The sequence below is a fragment of the Mobula birostris genome, chromosome 24 (assembly GCF_030028105.1).
Source record: "Mobula birostris isolate sMobBir1 chromosome 24, sMobBir1.hap1, whole genome shotgun sequence".
Classification (NCBI taxonomy): domain Eukaryota; kingdom Metazoa; phylum Chordata; class Chondrichthyes; order Myliobatiformes; family Myliobatidae; genus Mobula; species Mobula birostris.
In genome coordinates, this window is record NC_092393.1 from 43,030,238 (window position 1) to 43,050,645 (window position 20,408).

At 39.4% G+C, this 20,408-nt stretch overlaps 1 protein-coding gene across 1 annotated transcript in view; it reads left to right on the forward strand.

Moving 5' to 3' along the window:
- Window positions 1–19,307, forward strand: part of LOC140187282 (lysosomal alpha-glucosidase-like) — a 62,923-nt gene extending 43,616 nt beyond the window's left edge. The window contains exons 10-20 of the mRNA XM_072242434.1: window positions 614–727; window positions 1,880–1,964; window positions 2,177–2,294; window positions 3,664–3,797; window positions 4,726–4,877; window positions 7,692–7,840; window positions 10,221–10,362; window positions 11,115–11,213; window positions 12,785–12,949; window positions 14,437–14,589; window positions 15,846–19,307. Of these exons, the coding sequence (XP_072098535.1) occupies window positions 614–727; window positions 1,880–1,964; window positions 2,177–2,294; window positions 3,664–3,797; window positions 4,726–4,877; window positions 7,692–7,840; window positions 10,221–10,362; window positions 11,115–11,213; window positions 12,785–12,949; window positions 14,437–14,589; window positions 15,846–15,908 (1,374 nt within the window). The 3' untranslated portion in view covers window positions 15,909–19,307. The remainder of the gene's footprint in view (window positions 1–613; window positions 728–1,879; window positions 1,965–2,176; window positions 2,295–3,663; window positions 3,798–4,725; window positions 4,878–7,691; window positions 7,841–10,220; window positions 10,363–11,114; window positions 11,214–12,784; window positions 12,950–14,436; window positions 14,590–15,845) is intronic.
- The last annotated feature ends 1,101 nt before the right edge of the window (window positions 19,308–20,408 follow it).

Genomic DNA, 20,408 nt, shown 5'->3' on the forward strand with positions numbered 1-20,408 from the left:
ATTTTTGTTATTTATTACTGTGCAATTCTACTTCATGTATGTGTCCCATTAAAGTAATCACTAAGGCTTATGATGTTCAATAAACAGTTTTGCATGAAGCTTCTCTTAACTTGAATATACACATCTGAAAATTTTATATTTTTGTTTAATAAAGCTCAGTTGGGTTGCATGAAAACCACAGAGAGCCCTACTTAATAAAAGTTCCGTGCCCCTTTATTTAGGATTTGGGACACAACAGGAAGTCTGAGTTTAATTTCATTTGTAATAAAATGACTACAGAACAACTTAATTTTTGGGGGCCTCAGATTATCATTGTGCATTTCTTATTATTTGAAGGTTTGATTAAGTTAATCTATCATGGTTGCAATTTCAAATGAGCCTTTTTAATGTGGCATGATTTTCAAGAATCATTTTTCATGCCATCCTTTGAACTCTAAATGTGCTGCATTGGAACCCATTTCCACATAAAACTGAACTTGATTCTGTCCCCACTCATTCTGTATTGCAACCAGATCACAGCTTCTCATCATATCAGTGTAGTATGGATTTGAATTTGACTCTGCATCCAACCTCTGTAAGTCTTTTAGAATTGTGCTGTGATTATTTTGCTCAGGTTTGGCCTGGTCCCTGTGCCTTCCCAGACTTTACAAATCCAGAGACTTGGGCCTGGTGGTATGAGAACATAAAGGAGTTTCATGATCGGGTGGCTTTTGATGGATTATGGATTGTAAGTATATAAACTAAGTTTACAATTTTTTTTTGTTCTATGAGACAATTGCTAAAGCCGTTGTTACTTTATAACTTATATTCAATATACCTATAATTTAACTTTTATAATAAAAACATTATTTACATTTCTTTATTCAAATATTTTTGAACATAAAATTAACATACAAAATAATATACATTTATTAAGTAAGGCTGATTATAAACTGAGCAGTGCATGGGCATGAATAGAACTAATTTTGTTAATTTTCAGTCAGCCAGTTTCTGCCTCCATGTCTGTATGACTATCTACAATACTCGTACTTCAGTACTAAAATATTGAATAAATTGTTATGTGAGGACATTGGTAAAGCTTGTGCATTTAAGCTGGCATCATTTTCTGTTACTTCATTAATGCACAGTCTTTGCTGCAGCGTGAAAGTTATTTTTAAGGTGAGAAGGGGTAACCTCAAAGGAGATGTGAGAAGCAAGTTTTTGCATAGACTGGCGAGTGCCAGGGATGCTCTGCCTAGGGCAGTGGTAGAGGCAGAAACATTAGGGACTTTTAAGAGACGTTTGGACAGGCACATGAATGTGAGAAAAATGGAAGGATATGGACATTGTGTAGGCAGAAGAGATTAGTTAGCCATTTAATTGGTTTGGCGCCATATTATGGGCTGTATTGTACTATTCTGTATCTAGGATATGTTCTAGAGTCCTAAGGGTCTCCACGTGTGTTGTACTGTTCTATGTTCTAGACTAAGACAGAGAATTGTACACGTACAATTATTTCATTCATTCAAGATGAAAAAAAATTACGAATGCACATAAACGTGAATCAAAACTTTAATACATCCCAGCACCATGATTTTGTGAGGTGCATGCAATGCAATTAAGATTAGAAGTTGGAAGATAATTGTTTTCCATTGAGAAGTTTGCCTTTATTCCTGAAAATTGTATATACCCAGGTAACACGAACTTGGTTTTCAGGATCCAGTAGATTTGAAGTTCACCTTATTGGTGGAGAATGAAGCACGAAAAGGATGCTAAAAGAGAGTGTACTACATGTTGTTTAAAAGATCTTAAAGAAGATAACATCCAGGCTGACAGTGTGCTGCACTTTTCTTCAGGGCTACATTTCCTGCAAAACTGAAATGAATTCTTTGTTTCACAGGATATGAATGAGCCGTCCAATTTTGTTACTGGAGCAATGAATGGCTGTACAGACAACAATTTAGAAAACCCTCCTTATGTACCAGGTAGAAGTGAATTCATTATGAAAGACAGGATATGTCTTGAAACACTTTCCTGCTGGAAATGCCTGTACCATTTCTTTGCAGAAATTGTTGAGGAATTTTCTGCATTTTTTTAACCTGTTAACTTATCTGTTTGGTGTTTTGCAACATTTTATACATGTAAGCATTTAATCAGATTGTTACGAAAATAACTGCTGTCTGCTTGTCTGTTGCAGGTGTAACTGGCGGATATCTGAGGTCCCGCACAGTGTGTATGACTGGGAAACAGTATCTGTCATCACATTATAACCTGCACAACTTGTATGGATTAACTGAGGCCGTTGCTACTCATAAGTGGGTGACAATTATTATAATTGTGCATTAATTTTAATGGGCATGGGTGCAGTAATGAGTGTAATGAGACAGACGTTTATTATAGAGAATGTTTTAAAGGTGTTGCAGCACAAATTTTGTTCTGAGTTGCTGTTTTTTTTGAGCATATTTGTATTCTTCAAGTGCAATCTTTGACAAATGGGTAGATAGGGTGTTCAATTTAATGTGATGCAAAGGGCTCGCTAAGTGCATACAAGTAAGTACCTGCAATATGATTAGCATCTATAGTTCTTCTAAACATAATGTGTCGTTGTCAAAAGAGGATTTTGTTTATCAGTTAGTTAAGATCAGACAACCTGATAAACAAAATCCGCTTTTGACAATGGCGCATTATCAAATTTACTATGTTCTTAGACTGAATGTTTCAGCTAGTGATCAGGTACATTCTCTGAATTATTTGAGGATTCTTGGTCTTTAATCAACATGTTTTTTTTTGGGTTCTGGTTGTGTAAAAATCTATGTATAATTTATGTTTCAGTTTTCATGTGAATGTTGGATATCCTATGTTTTGTGCCTGTGATGTTGCTGCAAATGTTTCTCGTTGTAAGTGTGCATAAGTATAGTTGTGTATATGACAATGCTTTCTGCTTTGACTTAGACTTGATTCTACTGTCAACTGCGTAAGAGTCAGTGTTATTGCATTCCCCCAAAGCCCGTTATGAATCACAGCTTGTATCACTATTCTCATTGCTTACTGTCCAGTGAATGATCTGATCAGACTGGGGTGTGGACTGTAACTTGGGAGTATGCAGTATTTCTGTATGCTTCTGCTTTCTCCAAGTTTTAGCAACATCAGTACCAATGCTAAATAACATGGTAGTGGAGGGTGCTAAATCTGATTTCATCTGTGCATTGTAATGATTACTGTGCATTGCATCTTAATCTGTGCATTCTAACCTCTATAAATGAGGTTAGAAAGTATAAGCAATTTGAGGCAGTTAATAGGATATATAAAGAGGCACGAGGTGTAAAAGTGCAGCTACCTATAGAACACAGTGACTAAATTCTAATCTTTTCAATTAAGTAAGTATGGTAGTGCGACAGCAATAAATGGCCCTGGGAATTAGTATTAATCTTAAAAATCCATTACTAACTGTAGCTTCTGTTAGTGCATCACTGAAAGTAGCTTCTATAGTTCTGAATTAAAGCGAGATAATTTGTCAAGAGTCAGCTGATGCAAAATTTAAACCACCATGTGTTACACAAGCGATTCTGCAGATGCTAGAACTCAGCAGGTCAGGCAGCATCTATGAAGAGGAATAAATGTTTCTGGCTAAGACCCTTCATCAGGTCTGTATATGTTACACATTATCTTCTTTCTTTCATTTAGTGCGTTGATCAAGGTGATTGGAAAGCGTCCTTTTGTGATTTCAAGGTCCACTTTTCCCAGTCATGGTCATTATGCTGGACACTGGACTGGGGATATCAGAAGCAACTGGAGTGACATGTATTACACCATCCCAGGTGTTTTGGCTTAGAGTTTTGGAAATCACCTGATAAGTTAATTTCCTTTCTATAAGGACATTGTCTATCTACTAAGCATTTAAGGAAGGGGCTCCCAACCTTTGTTTTAATGCATGGACCCCTACCATTAACCAAGGGGTGTGTGGACCCCAGGTTGGAAACCCCTGATTTAAGCACTTTTCTATTTTATTTATAGAGTTATGTCTCCTTTTCAAAAGCTATGAGCTATAGAATATAGTTTTAGATTTACATTATTATGGTTTTAATCATCTAACTTTTAATATTTTCTATCAGAAATGTAAAGCTATGAAGTGTTTGGAAAGAAAGCATTTAAATTATAATTGGTTTATATTAGAAGTTGAGAAGTTGATTTTGTGTAGCATTTAATATTAAGATGTAATTATGACTTTTTAGTGTTGGTTCCAGCTATTGAGGGTAGAATGGTGTTGCAAACTACATAGATATAAATAATGGAGAGGTACAAGAATTGTTTATACTACATATCTTGCTAGACATGTACAAGGTGAAAGGTTGTTCATAAAGTATAGCATCTGTGTATTTAATTTCTTCAACAATTTAGACTTTCTAATTTGTTTAATGTTGAATAGATGAATCAAGCAACTTCCCTAGCAGACAATGGAGCAAACAACTGCTCTCAGCCTTTGCCCTTACTATTATGTACTAACCACTGTCTGTAAATGACAATTCTCCTTGTTTTAAATTTCTGCTGCCTTAGTGTTTCTGTATTCTGTCAAAACTGAAGATGCAGCACATATTATTCCACCAAAGAATAAATCCTTTTTATTTATAGGCTCTGATTTTTGTTTTATTTAAAGTAGCATAGTCATACAGTGCTTTTTAAATAGTGTACAGTTTAATTATCATATGTGGAATGTGAAAGATGATTTTTTTTGTGCTGTCATTACAGCTGTAATGCTGTTTAATATGTATGGAATTCCTCTTGTGGGAGCGGATGTCTGTGGTTTCGGTGGAGCCACCACTGAAGAACTCTGTGTGCGCTGGACACAACTTGGATCATTCTACCCATTTATGCGGAATCACAATGCCTGGAAAGAGCCAGTACGTATTGTTTTAAAGTACTGAATACTTAACACTGTGAGATGCAGGAAATTGGTTCGTTGTTTATTCTTACTAAAGGATGTGATCCGCACCTGTGTTTATGGAATAGGGCGACCCGTAAAGTAGATGCTTGCTGTCTGTTTTAACTTGTAACGTATTTGCCTTGGCACTTATCATTTCCATGAAATGACATTGTAATAAACCAAAGAATTAACTTCTTTTATTTTTGATGTGTATGATTCAGCTGTGCAATTTGAGTGTGAGAGGTTCACTCACAAATCCCATTATCGCTCTATATGCAGCTTTCTCCACTGTGATCCCTCGTTTTCCAGATTACAAACATTTCCTCATTTGTCAATAACAGTTTCATGACTGGAGGCAATGCTTTCAAAAAGCAAGGGGGAACAATCAGAAACAACAGGAATTCTGCAGGTGCTGGAAATTCAAGCAACACACATCAAAGTTGCTGGTGAACGCAGCAGGCCAGGCAGCATCTCTAGGAAGAGGAAGAGTCCTGACGAAGGGTCTTGGCCTGAAACGTCGACTATACCTCTTCCTAGAGATGCTGCCTGGCCCGCTGCGTTCACCAGCAACTTTGATGTGTGTTGCGGGAAACAATCAGAATCAGGTTTAATATCACAGCCGTCTGTCGTGAAATTTGTTGTCTTTTTGGTTTTAGTACAATGCAATACATAATAATAGAGAAAAAACTATGAATTACAGTAAATGAGTGTATGTATATTCAATAGTTAAATTAAATAGTGCAAATATAAAAATTTTGAAAATATATTGAGGTAGTTTTCATGGGTTCAGTGTCCATTCAGAAATATGGCAGAGGGGAAGCAGCTGTTCCTGAATCATTGAATGTGTGCCTTCAGGCTCCTGTACCTCCTTCCTAATTGTAGCAAAGAGAACAGGGCATGGTCTGGGCACTGGGGGTTCTTAATGATGGATGCCGCCTTTTTGAGGCATCGCCTTGAAGATGTCCTGGGTACTACGGAGGCTAGTGCCCGTGATGGAGCTGAGTGAGTTTACAACTTCCTGCAGCTTATATCGAATCTGTGAAGTGGGCCCCTGTGCCGCTTGGTGGTGCAGCCAGTTAGAATGCTCTCTGCGGTGTATCTGTAGAAATTCGCGAGTGTCTTTGGTGACGTACTAAATCTCCTCAAACTCCTGATGAAATATAGCTACTGTCATGCCTTCTTTGTAGCTGCATCGATACATTTGGCCCAGGATAGATTCTCAGAGACGTTGACACCCAGAAATGTGAAATTGCTCACTCCTTCCACTTCTGATGCTTCTATGAACACTGGTGTTTGAATATTTGAAATAAAGATGTTCAGTATCAATATTTGGCATGCACAAGACTTAATGTTTAGAGTGAGCTTTTGGATATGTGTTCTGCTTATAAAGTTTTCTCTATTTTCAACTAAAGGATTTAATTTTGTTAAAGGAGAATGACAAATGTGAGTGGAATCATTTCAAGATTTGGTGGTCTCCTTGTCATGCTCTACTATTTGCAGAGGAATGTTGGGAGAAAAACATCGTACTTGTGCTTCCTGCCAAGCTACTATAGGGAGCATATGTTCCTGGCATCTCAAAAGGACCCCTCGCAAGCTCTTCAGCATGTGGTAAAGAAGAATATGCTGGAGTCTGGTCAAAAGTTGCATTAAAGCCTTCATTCACAGAAGCACACTTAGTGTAACACGTTTCTGCTATGCATAGCCGACTAAAACTGATCGTGTTCACCAGTTTGCATCTTCATAAATGGATATAGAAGAGCTCCCACTTAATACATAGCACTTAAATGCAATGGATCTTTTGATATGGATCTCACAGACTGAATTAATTTTAATCAGCACCCTTAACCTCCCCCAATCACCCTTACTTCCTCCCTCTTTACCATCCCCTCTCCTTGTCTCCTTATTAGGAAATACCTTTAAAAATCTGCCTGAGCATTTGAGGCTTCTTCTCTGGCAAGCTCCCTGTGAATAGCTATTGGGTTTATCAGCTGATCTTCCACTACTACGTCAACTCAGGCCTAGAGGGCCAGCGTCGGGCACGATGACGGACTCTCCACTTCTCCCTCTCCCTCATCAGTGTGTTCAGTTCATCTACATCAGCCGTGCCGCTGTCTTCTAGGAACGTGTTGACCATAGTCTTGGGAGGGCGCCCAGGGTTCATCCTCCCATGCCTGGGCTCCCATATGATGACTAGACTGGCAGGTAGTTCAGGGTGGCATAGACAGTGCCCCGCTAGTGCAGTCTTCTCGCCTCGATTTTAGTGGTGAGCATTGGTAGGTCATTATAGAGCTCGACATTCGTCATGTGCTGTTGCCAACTCGCATCAAGAGCCATCCGAAGCATTCGTGTATAGCAACCATCTAGAGACTTTCGCATAGTCTTGGTGAGTGTCCACGTCTTGCATCCGTATGTGAGAATGGACTCTATGACTACTGTGAAAACTCTCTTTTTAAGCCCTCTGGTCAGGTTCGACTTCCAGATTTCCCTCATGTTGTTCATAGCCCTCCACGCCAGCTCCTTCCGTATCTTTATGTCCTTCTCCGAACTGGTCATTCTTGACCGGAGGTACTTGTAGTCAAAGACTTTCTTAATGGTATCATTCTTTACGGTCTTGAGGGTACCATCGTCGCAGTGAAACGCCATGTACTCTGTCTTTTTAGCGTTCAGGTGAAGTCCAACTTTATCAACTGATCAATTCGATGATATTGAGGACTAAAGTGTGACTTAATATTTGCCCCTTGACGGAAACAGCAGATTTAAAAAGTAATAATGCACTGTTTTTGTTTTTCAGTCCCAGGAACCATACGTCTTCAGTGAATCAGCTCAATCAGCAATGCGGAAAGCTCTCTTCACCAGATACATGCTGCTCCCTTTTCTTTACACACTATTCCACAAGGCACACACTGCTGGAGAGATGGTTGTTCGGCCACTGTCATTTGAGTATGTTGCCTTTTTAGTAATGTATTTGTACCCTAATAAAGTCCTGCCGAAGGATTTCGGCTCGAAACGTCAACTGTACTTTTTTTTTCCATAGATGCTGCCTGGCCTGCAGAGTTCTTCCAGCATTTTGTGTGTGTTGCTCGATTTCCAGCATCTGCAGATTTTCTCTTGTTTGTAAAGTTAGGAAATGGCGATTTGGCCCATAGAGTTTCTTGTAGATTTCAAACCAGATCTCCCAATTATTGTCTTGATAGCTTCTGTCTCACATGCTCACTCACTCACACCACACTTATTCTCCTACCAATCACCTTCTGGTAAGGTTAATTTATTTTAGCAAATTAACCTAACAACCAGCGTGCCTTGAGAATATAGGAGAATACAGAGGGCTCTGGGGAAACCCACAGTTACAGGAAAAATGTGTAAACTCCACATACAACGCAGGAAGTGAAAATTAAAGCTGCATTCCTGGAACTGTGAGGCATTTTCACTACCTGCAGCACAATATGCCATGCTGCAGATATTTTAGATTATCCAAACATTTAAATTTTAAATAAAAGTTTCTCTATGAGTTGATTCAAAATTAAAGTGTGGGTCACTAGAAACCCCGATGTATTTATATTTTACATAAAGTATAGGAAATAGGAGCAGGAGTAGGCTATCTGGCCTGTCGTGCCTGCACCCCTATTCAATAAGATCGTGTCTTATCTGGTCACGGACTCAGCTCCACCAACCTGCCTTTTCCCCATATTTTCGCTTGCACATGAAGTACAGTCCCTCTTAAAAACAAAATAAAACTGAAAATGCAGGAAGATATGTATTTGAAATTTCCTGCTTCCAGCATTTTATGATTTTTAGATTTACAGCATCTGCAGATTTTTTGGATCTTCTTAAAAATGACTTCCTTGTCCCCGACTGGTAATATTGCCCAATTGGAAGAAGTAATTTTCTTCTTGTGTAGAGAGCTCCATTGGCCTTGGGGCCAATTTTGACCATTTGTTAATGAAAAGAACCTTGTTGGGAACGGAAACTATTTCGAGCATGTTGAGTTGCAAGCATGTATGGCAGTTCAAGATTGATTATTATGAGAAAAAGTTTGGAAGATTAAACTAGAATACTTGTTGAACGCTGAGCAGTTTATGAAATGCGGAGAGATTTGAATGCCTCTGGGGTGTGGAAAGATTAGCTAGGCTGTTTGTTTCTTTTGGAACAAAGAAGGCTGAAGGAAGACTTAACTAGGGTAGAAACAAATAGAGTGGGGCAGAATTACTGCCTCACTGTGCCGGATACCCAGGCATAATCCTAACTTTTCATGCTGTCTGTGTGGAGTTTGCACGTTCTCCCTGTTACCATGTGGGTTTTCTTCAGGTGATCCACATCTCAAATCATGCAGGTTGGTGGGTTAATTGGCCACTGTACGTAACACCTAGTGTGTACCTGAGTGGTAGAACTGGAGAGGACTAATGAGGATTGGTGAGGACTCGAAAGGGATTGATGATGGATTGCTTGAAATGGGTGATGGTCAGCATAGAGTTGGTGAGTTGAAAGGTCCGTTTTCATGTTGTATCTCTCTGGGAGTGTATCATTAGGCAGTTACAAAAACAAAACTATTGAGATTAGTGAACAAGTATAAGGAAATCTGTAACAACTATTCAGGGTTTTGGTGAGAGGCAGCTAGAGTGGAGCTTTGAGTTTCTTTTGCTAACAAAGATATAGTTGCACTCAAGGTGATGCAATTGGGAGTGGTTAAGAGAAGATGGGATGAGAAGACTGTCCTGTGGTGAAAAATTGATAAGGTTTGGACCTGCAATATCATAAATTTAAAAGAATTGTAGATTAACTTTTTAAACCAAACAAAAATCTGAGAAGAATTGACAAGGTAAATAGTAAAAGGTTCTTTTTCTATTGAGCTAGAATTAGGAATAAGGAGTGAAATAAAGATTTTTGTTTGTTTTGTGAATATTTGGAATTCACTGCAGAAGAAGCCTCCTGATGTTCAATCATTAAATTGATTTAAACTGGAGATGAATCGATTTTTGGGAAGCAGAATATTTTGGGAACCAGATATTAAAGTGGATTTGGAACAAAGGACCAGCTATTGTCTTATTGAATAGTACATTATGTTCAAATTTTTGAATAGTGGACTCCTGCTCCACTTCCTAGTTAAGCAGCATACCTGAGTTTAGAAATACAACTATGTAATCAAGAAATATTTGAAGCCCCACTCTTTCTAAGTACATGTGTGTCTATACCATCAGTTATTTTTATGGAAAATATTAAGATATCAATTTAGTGTACATTTTATGTCTTTATTTGAAAAGGAATATACTTCAATTGTGTTGGTCTTGTATGGATAAATTAGAATTCTCTTTCTTGAACTTAGATTCTCTCAAGATCCAAATACCTGGAGCATTGATCGTCAGTTTATGTTGGGGGAGGCCCTTCTCATCAGTCCAGTATTAGAGCCTGAAACAGTGGAAGTGTCTGCTTATTTTCCCTCTGCTACATGGTATAATCTGTACAATGTGAGTCGTATATTTCTCATTCTTCAGTACTTCTAAAAATACCTATAAATACCTATTTTTAAAATTTGGCTTACTTTTAGGATTACTTGATGCCTTTTGATGTTGATTGCATTTATATAATTTGGTATATTTGTTTACAGTTCATTCTATATAATGCTTATGAATTTTAATTTTTGTCTCATATTTTTATGATATTGATTTATCTTTGCAATCTATGTAAAACACTTTGAGCCTGCATCTTAATGTATGAAAGGTGCTGTATAAATAAGGCTGTTATTAATATATGATCATGGTTAGCGAACTACATCAGATGTCCCCTGTTTACTGTGCCTATGTTTGTGTCCCACCTTGACCTGGGACGTCATTTGAATAAGTTTGTTGATTTGTGCAGTCGTCCATTTCTTGCCTTTCCTCAAGTTTGTGTGCTCATCGATGCGACTTGCCAAGCTAACTATTACACAGATTTTTTTTGTTATAGTTAACAGGGGATGGGAGGAGCGGTGTTCAGTTTAAAAAAAAGGTTTCATTCCAAGGAAGTGTAAAATATTTGCACTGCAATATCCAGATGTGGGAGTGTTCAACTCCATTCGAAACCGACCTCTACAATCCAGAAGTTATGTAGTGGATGATATGTGGTTAAATAGGTTTGCCTCAGTGTACCCCTAGTATTCTTATTTCTGTGTGAACTGCTAGAAATTTGTCTCATTTTAATATCTTTCTCTATCTCTCATCTTGTATATTTCAATATTTAGGGTTCTGCTATTCATAGCAAAGGCCAGTACATTCTACTAGAGGCACCCTTGGATACTATCAATGTCCATGTGCGCGAAGGCTGCATTTTGCCACTACAAGTAAGTGTATGCACGTAACTTCAACTGAAGCAAGGTTTAATTACAGCAGGGATGCAAAACAGGTGAAAGTATGTCAGTGCCATTTTGGGAATCTCACCAGATTAACTTTATTGCACCTCTTTCAAGGGTGAATTTTATCTTTAACGTATCTGTACTTGAATTCTTTCAGATTATTTCTGCTACGAGGCACAGGCAACTTGGGTTTTTAACACATTTTGATGTTTTGTAACCTAATTTACAGAATTAGAAACCTATACTTCTGTTTGTATTGTGGATTCCTGTGATGGAGTCATGGAATCTATCAACACAGAAACAGGTTTTTCAGTCTACCGTGTCTGCATCTGCCATTATACTCATCTGGAATCAGAATCAGGTTTAATATCACTGGCATATCTCATGAAGCTAGTTGTTTTGCAGGAGCAATACACAATAAAAGCTATGAATTACAATAAGTACACATAAAAAGAAAATTAAATTATATAAATAGTGCAAAAAGAGAGGGAAAGATGGTCCTTATGGGTTCATTGTCCATTCAGAAATCTGATGGCGGGTGGTAAGAAGCTGTCCTGGAACTTTGAGTATGTGTCTTCCTGTACCACCTCCTTGTTGGTGGAAATGAGAAGAGGGCATGTAAACTGTGTGATGGGGGTTCTTAATAATGGATGTTGCCTTTTTGAGGCATCGCCTTTTGAAGGTGTCCTGGATGCTGCTAAGGCTCGTGCCCATGAAGGAGCTGGCAGGATCCACAACTTTCTGCACCCGTACTAATCCCAATAATTTACATTTCATCCGTAGCCTTCTATGCTTCAGCTATTCAAGTGCTTGTCCAGGTGCTGCTTAAATGTCGTGAAAGTATCTGCCTGCGGCGTCTCCTCAAGCAGCATGCTCCAGATCCCAACCACTGTCTGTGTGGAAAATTTCCCTTCCCCAATCTTATTTTTAAACCCTCTTCATCTCAATTCATACATCTTCAGTATGAGACGAAAATTGGTTTATTATTGTCACATGTGAAAAGCTTGACTTGCATAGCGTTTATACATCAGAAATCACCACGCAGTGCATTGAGCCAGAATGAGGTAGAACAATAATAATGTAGAATAAAGTGTAAAAGTTACTAAAAATAAGTGCAGTGCAGATAAATGATAAAGTGCAAGATCATCATGAGGAAGGTTGAGGCCAAAAGTCCATCTTATCACGCAAGAGGTCTGTTCAAGAGTATGATATCAGTGGGATAGAAGCTGTCCTTGTGCCTCATAATATGTGCTTTCAGGCTTTTGTTTTTTCTGCTCGATGGGAAAGAGGAGAAGAGAGAATATATGGAGTGGGTGGAGTCTTTAATAATGCTGACTGCTTTAATGAGGCAGCGAGAAGTATAGCCAATAGAGGATCTCTTGCCATCTGCTCTGCCAACCTCATAATTTGTTGTACAGGACTGACTTTTTTTTTCCCTGAGAACAGCTGAATGAATAGCCCTTTCATGTATCAATTGTGCATTATAAATACTTTTAGAAGTGCTGATTTGACTCCAGAACATAAGAATAACAGTTGATATTATTGTGTCTTTTGTTAAGGAGCCCAGTAGAACAACTGCTGTCTCTCGTACAAACCCATTTCATCTGATTGTGGCACTGTCTGATCAAGTAGGTGCAAGAGGAGAACTCTTCTGGGATGATGGTGACAGTCTACTGACCTATGAAAAAGGAGACTATACTAAAATTATCTTCCTCGCTAAAAATGTATGTATAGCTGATTTCAGATACCCATTAATCATGCCTTTAGAGTTGAATCATATCCATATCCTCCCCCGGATAAATTACAATGACTGTTTAAGCGCCGACATTTCTCTGAACGAGACACTTCTACTGCTTTACTTACACAAAGAACATTCATCTTGGGAGCACCAAGAATGGTGTACTAGTATGGTTTTTATGCACTACCTCTGCATCTGTTACACCTGTGGACTGGCCATTGCAAGCTTCAGTCGCACTGAACACTCAACTCTAGGTACTAGTGCATATATATTGCAAGTTTTTGCTGCATGAAAGAAATGCAGGATCCTGGACTAGCTGGGAACTAGGCAGTGGGATAATCTCGGGGCCTGTGATAGAAGGTGAAACTTGGCTGGTTTGAGGTCGGCACTTTGAGTGCACAGGGGGCTAATCAACAATAAAAATCTCCATTAGGGTGTCAACAAACATGTGGATCAGAGGGTTCGGGGAATGAGTAATCAAGAGTTTGAGAAAATGGAAGAGCTAGGGAATGGATATGGTGCTCTAGACATTTAGGGGTTGTGCCAGCTGGAGAGCCAGGGCGAAGTTAGTAGAAGGAGAGATGGTTGTAGTAGTAACTCTTGTCAGAGAGGAGCCTTAGGTAAGTAATGCAATTTAGCTAAGCAGGATTGCAGTCCCATGTAGCACAATGAGAGCACAATTGTTCCTGGAGTGATCAATAACAATTAATTTCTCCAGCAATGCTTTGCGAATGAAGTCATTTAGTGTGTGTCAAAAGCAGAAATGACATTAGAAGCACAAGCATGGCTCATGTCGAGACACGTTAGGTTGAATTCTGGAGTGACAGGAAACAACCTAGCAATGGTTGTTATAGCACAATATGGGATCACTGAGTGAAGACCGATTTCATTCATATAGTGCTGAAATAAATCGTGCCATGCAATCAAATTTCTATGCTGTTAAGCACACAAAGGAGTGTGATTAAATTGCGTGTGTAAGTCTCCCATAATGTGGCAACTATTATAAAAATGGGCCAAACTCAATCTGCACCTCATGATGTGTGATCAATTGAGCACCATCAACTGCAGATAGAAAACCCTGCAGGACATTGCAAGGCTAGTGAACAAAGGACAAACATTGATTACTGGAAATTGGAAAATTCTTTGGGAATCATAAATAGCAATTTGAGCTCTAAACAACCCAAGTTATAGGCTTTGCAGATCTTAAGCTGTAAATGAAAGATTTATTTTCTTTATATGTACTTTTAAAATTTTGTTTAATTTGCATTTCAGTACAGCATTGCAACTTCATATAATCTTTAAAGCTGCATTTTGTTATTTGTTGACAAATTATGATTTTTTTTCTTAGTTTTATTGAATTGAACTGCTTACCATTTTATAAACCAACATCTTTGAGAAACTGACATGTTGTGTGGACACTTGATTGGTATACTAACTTATTTTAAGTTCTTTTTTTTTTATCTTCACCTCCAGAATATGCTGCTCAGTGAGATAGTCCATTTGAACAGCCAGGTCGATGACCTACGTTTACATGGAGTTACTATTTTTGGAGTTTCTAATCCCCCACAGTTTGTTATTATTAATGGGGTCTCAATCTCAGACTTCTCCTACAGGTTGGACACAAAGGTGAGGACCTAAACTTGGTCTTACTTGCTTTACTTACTTACTGCCTGTTATGTCACTGGCAGCTCTGGCGATGCTCAGAGCTGCCTTCATCATGTCAGTAGTTTCTTCTCAGTTTTCATTACTGTCAGTCATGCAAGTCCTGGGTAGAGACTCGGGAATACTCTCACACTCAGATGTAGAAGGATTCTTTATTGCTGTTTCCGTAACAGTTCTGTTTTACCAGTCAGGGTTGTTAGCCCTGAGCTGAACCCTCGAACCTGGAGGACCAGTGGGCCACTCATAGTCTGGACTCTACCCTTTGACCTGTTTGGCATGGGTGACCCTACCAACAGCTAAAGCATAAAGCCCTGACTCCAGCCAACATCGCTCTCCGAGTCATTCAGGCACGCAAGCCTCCAAACCATGACAAGGTTGTGTTCCTTTTGGAGGAAACTCGGTCTGGATAGCCTTTTATCAGTTTGTAGAACAGAAAGGAAATGGAGTTAAATTTGGGAAGTATTTCTTTTTCACATTCTATTAATTTGCTTTCAGTTGATACTATTGACATCTTCCTACATGCAGTTCCAAAGAATCCGGGTACTACTTGCATTACCGCACAAATTCACTGCTTTCAGCAGAATTTGCCAGGTTGTTTGTCTTTAGTAAGGGTGATACTGTGGCGTGTGGCCAGGTGGTTAAGGCATTGGACTAGTGATCTGTAGATCGTGGGTTCGAGCCTCGGCCGGGGCAGCGTGTGTATCCTTGAGCAGGACACTTAACCACACAATGCTCCAGTCTACCCAGCTGAGATTGGGTACTGGCAAAAAAAAATGCTGGGGGTTAACCTTGCGATAGACTGGCGTCCTATCTGGGGGGTGGGGAGGGGAGTCTCGTACGCTCAGTCACTTCACGCCATGGAAACCGGCATAAGCACTGGCCTGATGGGCCACAAGGCTCATGACTTTAATCTTAAGGGTGATACTAAATTTGACCTTGATCTCACAGGCAAAATTCCAGAGAGCATTTTCTCTGAACTTGGTAAACGCAGCTGTTCAGTGCATACGAGTGTACTAGTTTGGGAGATAGGCAAGTAGATCTGCATTACCTCCAAGATTCACCTGGTCAGGCTAATGAGCTCCTGCATGGAGTTTAATTACATTTTATAATTCATAATTTCAGCTTTTTGTTAAATAATTTTGCCTTTTACATTTTGAATAAAATCAATACATTATTTGTGTCCGTTATGTTCACATCATGCACTGGGATTTTCTTTATAGGTGCTGACTTTGCAAAGTCTCTCTGTCTTCATAGAAGAGGAGTTCACAATTTCTTGGCTGTAAACAAAGTGGAGTTGCTTGTGAAAAGAAGGAGGCTACTGCAACAAAATCCGAAAGGGCTAAAAGAAAATGATAATTAGAAAACAAAATACTGCTGATGCTGGAAATCTGAAAGAAAAACAGAGAATACAGTAAACATGCAGCATGTCAGACAGGATCACTGGGAAAAGAACCTGAGTTAATGTTTCAGGTAGAAATGTCAGAGGAGGTGCCTCTTAATGAAATGCTTTATTAGTTTCTCATTCCAAAGATGCTGCCTGACCTGCAAAGCACTTGGTGCATTTTATGTTTTTTGTTAAAAGAAGCGATATTTTCCACTGACTTGCAATCAATAGAGGGAGTGTAGTCCATGCCCTCCAAATGAAAACTAATGTTTTAAATTTTGCATGATTAATAGTTCAATTTTTACAATGCATATACATAAAGCAAAGTATTTTTGATTGAAACTGCCAAAGTTACTTAACTGCAAACTTGAACTAGAACAAAATAAAAGCAACATGAATATATATTATTTTTACAATTGATTTTAATTAGTTTTGCTGCGCATGGGTATTCCTTCCTCAATACTGGATAATAAATACACACGCAGCCTCCAACTTTAGTTACATTTGCAATTAGATCTGTTTGAAATGCCATCTCTTCATACATGTAGCTTTAAGGCAGTATTGTTGGGCATACTTTTACCACTGTACCATTGAGAGCATACTTACCAACTGCATCTCAGTGTGGTATGGCAATTGTCCCATATCAGACCGCAAAACACTCCAGCGTGTGGTGAAAACTGCTCAGCGGATTATCGGCACTCAGTTGCCCACCATTGAGAACATCTACCATAAACGCTGTCTGGGGAGGGTGAAAAGCATTATCAAGGATGCATCTCACCCTAACCATGGACTTTTTACTCTCCTCCCATCCGGTAGGTGCTACAGGAGCCTCCGCTCCTGCACCAGCAGGCACAAGAAGAGCTTCTTCCCTGAGGCTGTGACACTGCTGAACCTCTCATCAGCGCTAAGCAGTGTTGCATCCATATTGTACTGTCTCAGTACTTTTATATTTGTGTGCTGTAGCACTTTTTTTATTCGCAGTTATTTTGTAAATAGCACTATTCTTTGCATTTCTGGTCAGATGCTAAGTGCATTTCATTGGCTTTGTATCTGTGCTTGGCAGAATGACAATGAAGTTGAATCTAAGAATAACTTTATGCCATTATGCCATTGTCATAAGGAACAGAGAAATCAGTATAGTCCAGAAACCAGCGATGTTATACTGTACCAGCCTGTAAATGTATTCTGTAATACTATCTTGTCATAAGTAAGGAGCCTTTCCCTTTCACTGAAACCAGCTATCATATTTATAACACACGGCTGCTGAAGCAAAGGTAACTGTATGAACCTGTCAGCTGCACTGTAGACTGAGATTGAAAGAAATATTGTTTACCCGGGCACTTAACATCAGGGTGTGGAAGCGCAAGGCAATAATTTAAAATGGTAAGAATACAGTGGGATCCCAGTTCATTACTGGGTTAGATAGCAAATGTCATGTGCCAAGTTGTAAAGGGAAGAGGTACACCATGGTTGAACTAGGTTACAGAAAGAACCCGGAGAGAGTGTTAGTAAATACTGATTTGAGTATCCAGAAAACTTACAACACTCATATTTACTATTGGATTCTGATTATTAGTTCAACAATTATAAGTCTTTGCCATTTTAAACAATTGATGAGAGTGATACATATTAATTATGCTTGACCTTATCCAGTTAAGTAATTTTGTCACTGAGGAAATGTCAAAAGAATTTTGTTTTTGGTTCTCATGTCTTCAGTTCAAAGCCCTAAATCCTGGAATTTTCTCCCTAAGAGTTGCATTAAATTCATACAATTATGCAATACAGAAACCAGCCTTCCCAACCCATTTTCTCCATGCCAACTGCGATGCCTGCCTGCGCTAATCCAATTTGTGTGCATTAAACCCCTTTCTTATCAAAGTACCTGTCCAAATGCCTTCTAAACATGGTGATTACGTCCAGCTGTGTCACCTTCACTGGCTACTCACTCAAGATAACCTCCACCCTCCTTGTGTGGGGGACGGCGGGGAAGCTAGCCCTCGGATCTCTTTTCAATTTCTCCTTTCTCAAATTAAACCTACGCCATCTAGTTTTAGACTTCCCTGCTCTGGGAAGAAGACTCCATCTTTCCTATTTATGCCCCTTGTAATTTTATAGACCTTTGAGAGTTCATCTCTTGGCTACTTGCATTCAAATGAGAATAAACCCAGCCTATCCAATGTCTCCTGATAACTATAGACCTCCATTAAAGGCAGCTTTCTAGTGAGTCTCTTCTGTAGTGTTTCTATTACCACCACACTACTTATACTCCATACACTGGCCTATGAAAGCAGCCATGCCAAATGCCACAATCAGCAGCCTATCAACCAATGTCACCACTTTCAACAAGCTATGAACTTGCACTCTCAAGTCTATCTGTATATCAATGCTCCAAAGGTCACTACCAGTTACTGTATATGTCCTACCAGAACCTGACTTCCCAATGTTTACTATTTCACAATATTCTGGATTAAATACCATCAGCCCAGACCTCTGTTCTTCTAATTGACCCCAAGGTCAAACCTGGAATCGGAGAAACATGGGGTCAATATCTAGGCGTTGGTGAAATCTGGAGGGCACAACTGAAGGTTAAAGTCCAGAGTTGTGTGAGTCCGGGGATAGAGGTCCCAAGCACAAAGACTGAAGTCAGGGAGGTGACAGGTTGAGGCACAAAGATTGAGGTGCCTCGGTCGGTTTGTCTGGAGGTTAGAGTCTAATATCGGTGTGTCCAGGCCAAGGTCTCGAGATTGGAGGCCTAACATCTGAGTGTCCAGTGAGAGCTTAAAGACTAAACTCAAATGGTGAATTTTATTTCAAATGTTGTGCAAAATAAAGGTGAAAACACAATTTTAGTTTACTTGCATTTATACATAAGGACAATGGAGCTGTAAGTTGATTAGCAGCAACATCCTCTAGAACAGAACAACATAGCTATCCCCCAGTTTTATAATGCAAAAGTCTCCATCAGGACCCCAGCTATCTTCTCCCCTATCTCCAGGGCAACCTGGTAATTTATCAGCCCTTGACAGCTCATCACCCCATCCTTTTTAATACTGACTGGCTCCAGAGTATCCACATACTCCTCCCTGATCACTCAATCTTCCACATCCTTCTCCTTGATGCATCCAGATAGGAAGTGTTCATTTAGGATCTTGCCCACATTACCTAGCTCCATGCAATATTACCTCTTTGATCCAAATGGAGCTCACTCTTCAGAATGCCTTGTGATTCGCTTTAATCTTACTTGGCAAGGCATCTTTATGTCCTCCTAGCAACACACATCAAAGTTGCTGGTGAACGCAGCAGGCCAGGCAGCATCTGTAGGAAGAGGTGCAGTCGGCGTTTCAGGCCGAGACCCTTAGTCCTGACGAAGAGTCTCGGCCTGAAACGTCGACTGCACCTCTTCCTACAGATGCTGCCCGGCCTGCTGCATTCACCAGCAACTTTGATGTGTGTTGCTTGAATTTCCAGCATCTGCAGAATTCCTGTTGTTTATGTCCTCCTAATTTTTTTTTACTATGTTCTCTCCTATATATGCTATAACTCCTCAGTACTTGCCATTTGTTGCCTCTTTTTCTCTCGAGCAGATTTTTAATATCCTTTTGTCATCCAAGGTTCTATAATCTTGTCATCTTGACCTTTCACCCTTACTGAATCATGCTGGCCCTGAACTCTTACTCACTCTAATTTAAAAGACTCCCACTTCTCAGTTGTTGATAACTGCCTTGAAATTTACAGAATAATGATCAGTATCCCAAAGTGCTTCCCCCATCCACACTTTCGCCAGTTGCCAAGTTTTGTTTACTATGTCTACAATTATTGCCTTGTCTCTAGTAGGACTATCTATATGTTGTCTCAAAAAAAATTCTTCAATGTACAACAAATTCTGCCCCCTCTAAACTATCATTCAGGCGATCCCTTCAGTATTTGAGTAGTTGAAATCCTTCATTTCTATAACGCTATTGCTTGTATGCTTACCTGTTCCTCTATTTCCCACTGACTACTGGGAGACCTGTAGTATAGCCCCAGCAAAGTGATCACCCCTCTTATTACCAAGTTCTATTCATATGGCCTCATCTGGTCCCTCTAGGAGTTACTCTCTTTATGTACTCCGTTAGTGGTGAAACCTCCCCTCTTTTGCACTCCTCTTTGTTTTATCTGAAACATACATCCCAGAACTTTAAGCCGCCAGTCCTGCCCTTCCCTCAATCATGTAAAAAATGATGGCAATAATATAATTCCAGCACAGTTGAGTTGGTCAGAGCCTGCCAGCCCTCCCGTGCTCCCTCATCAGCCTCTGCGCTGCCCGCTGGACTTGCTCAATTTATCCTCTACATTTTTCTCCCCACCCTCTTCAATACTGGCATGCTTATCTTTAAAAAAAAATTAAGTAACTTCCTCT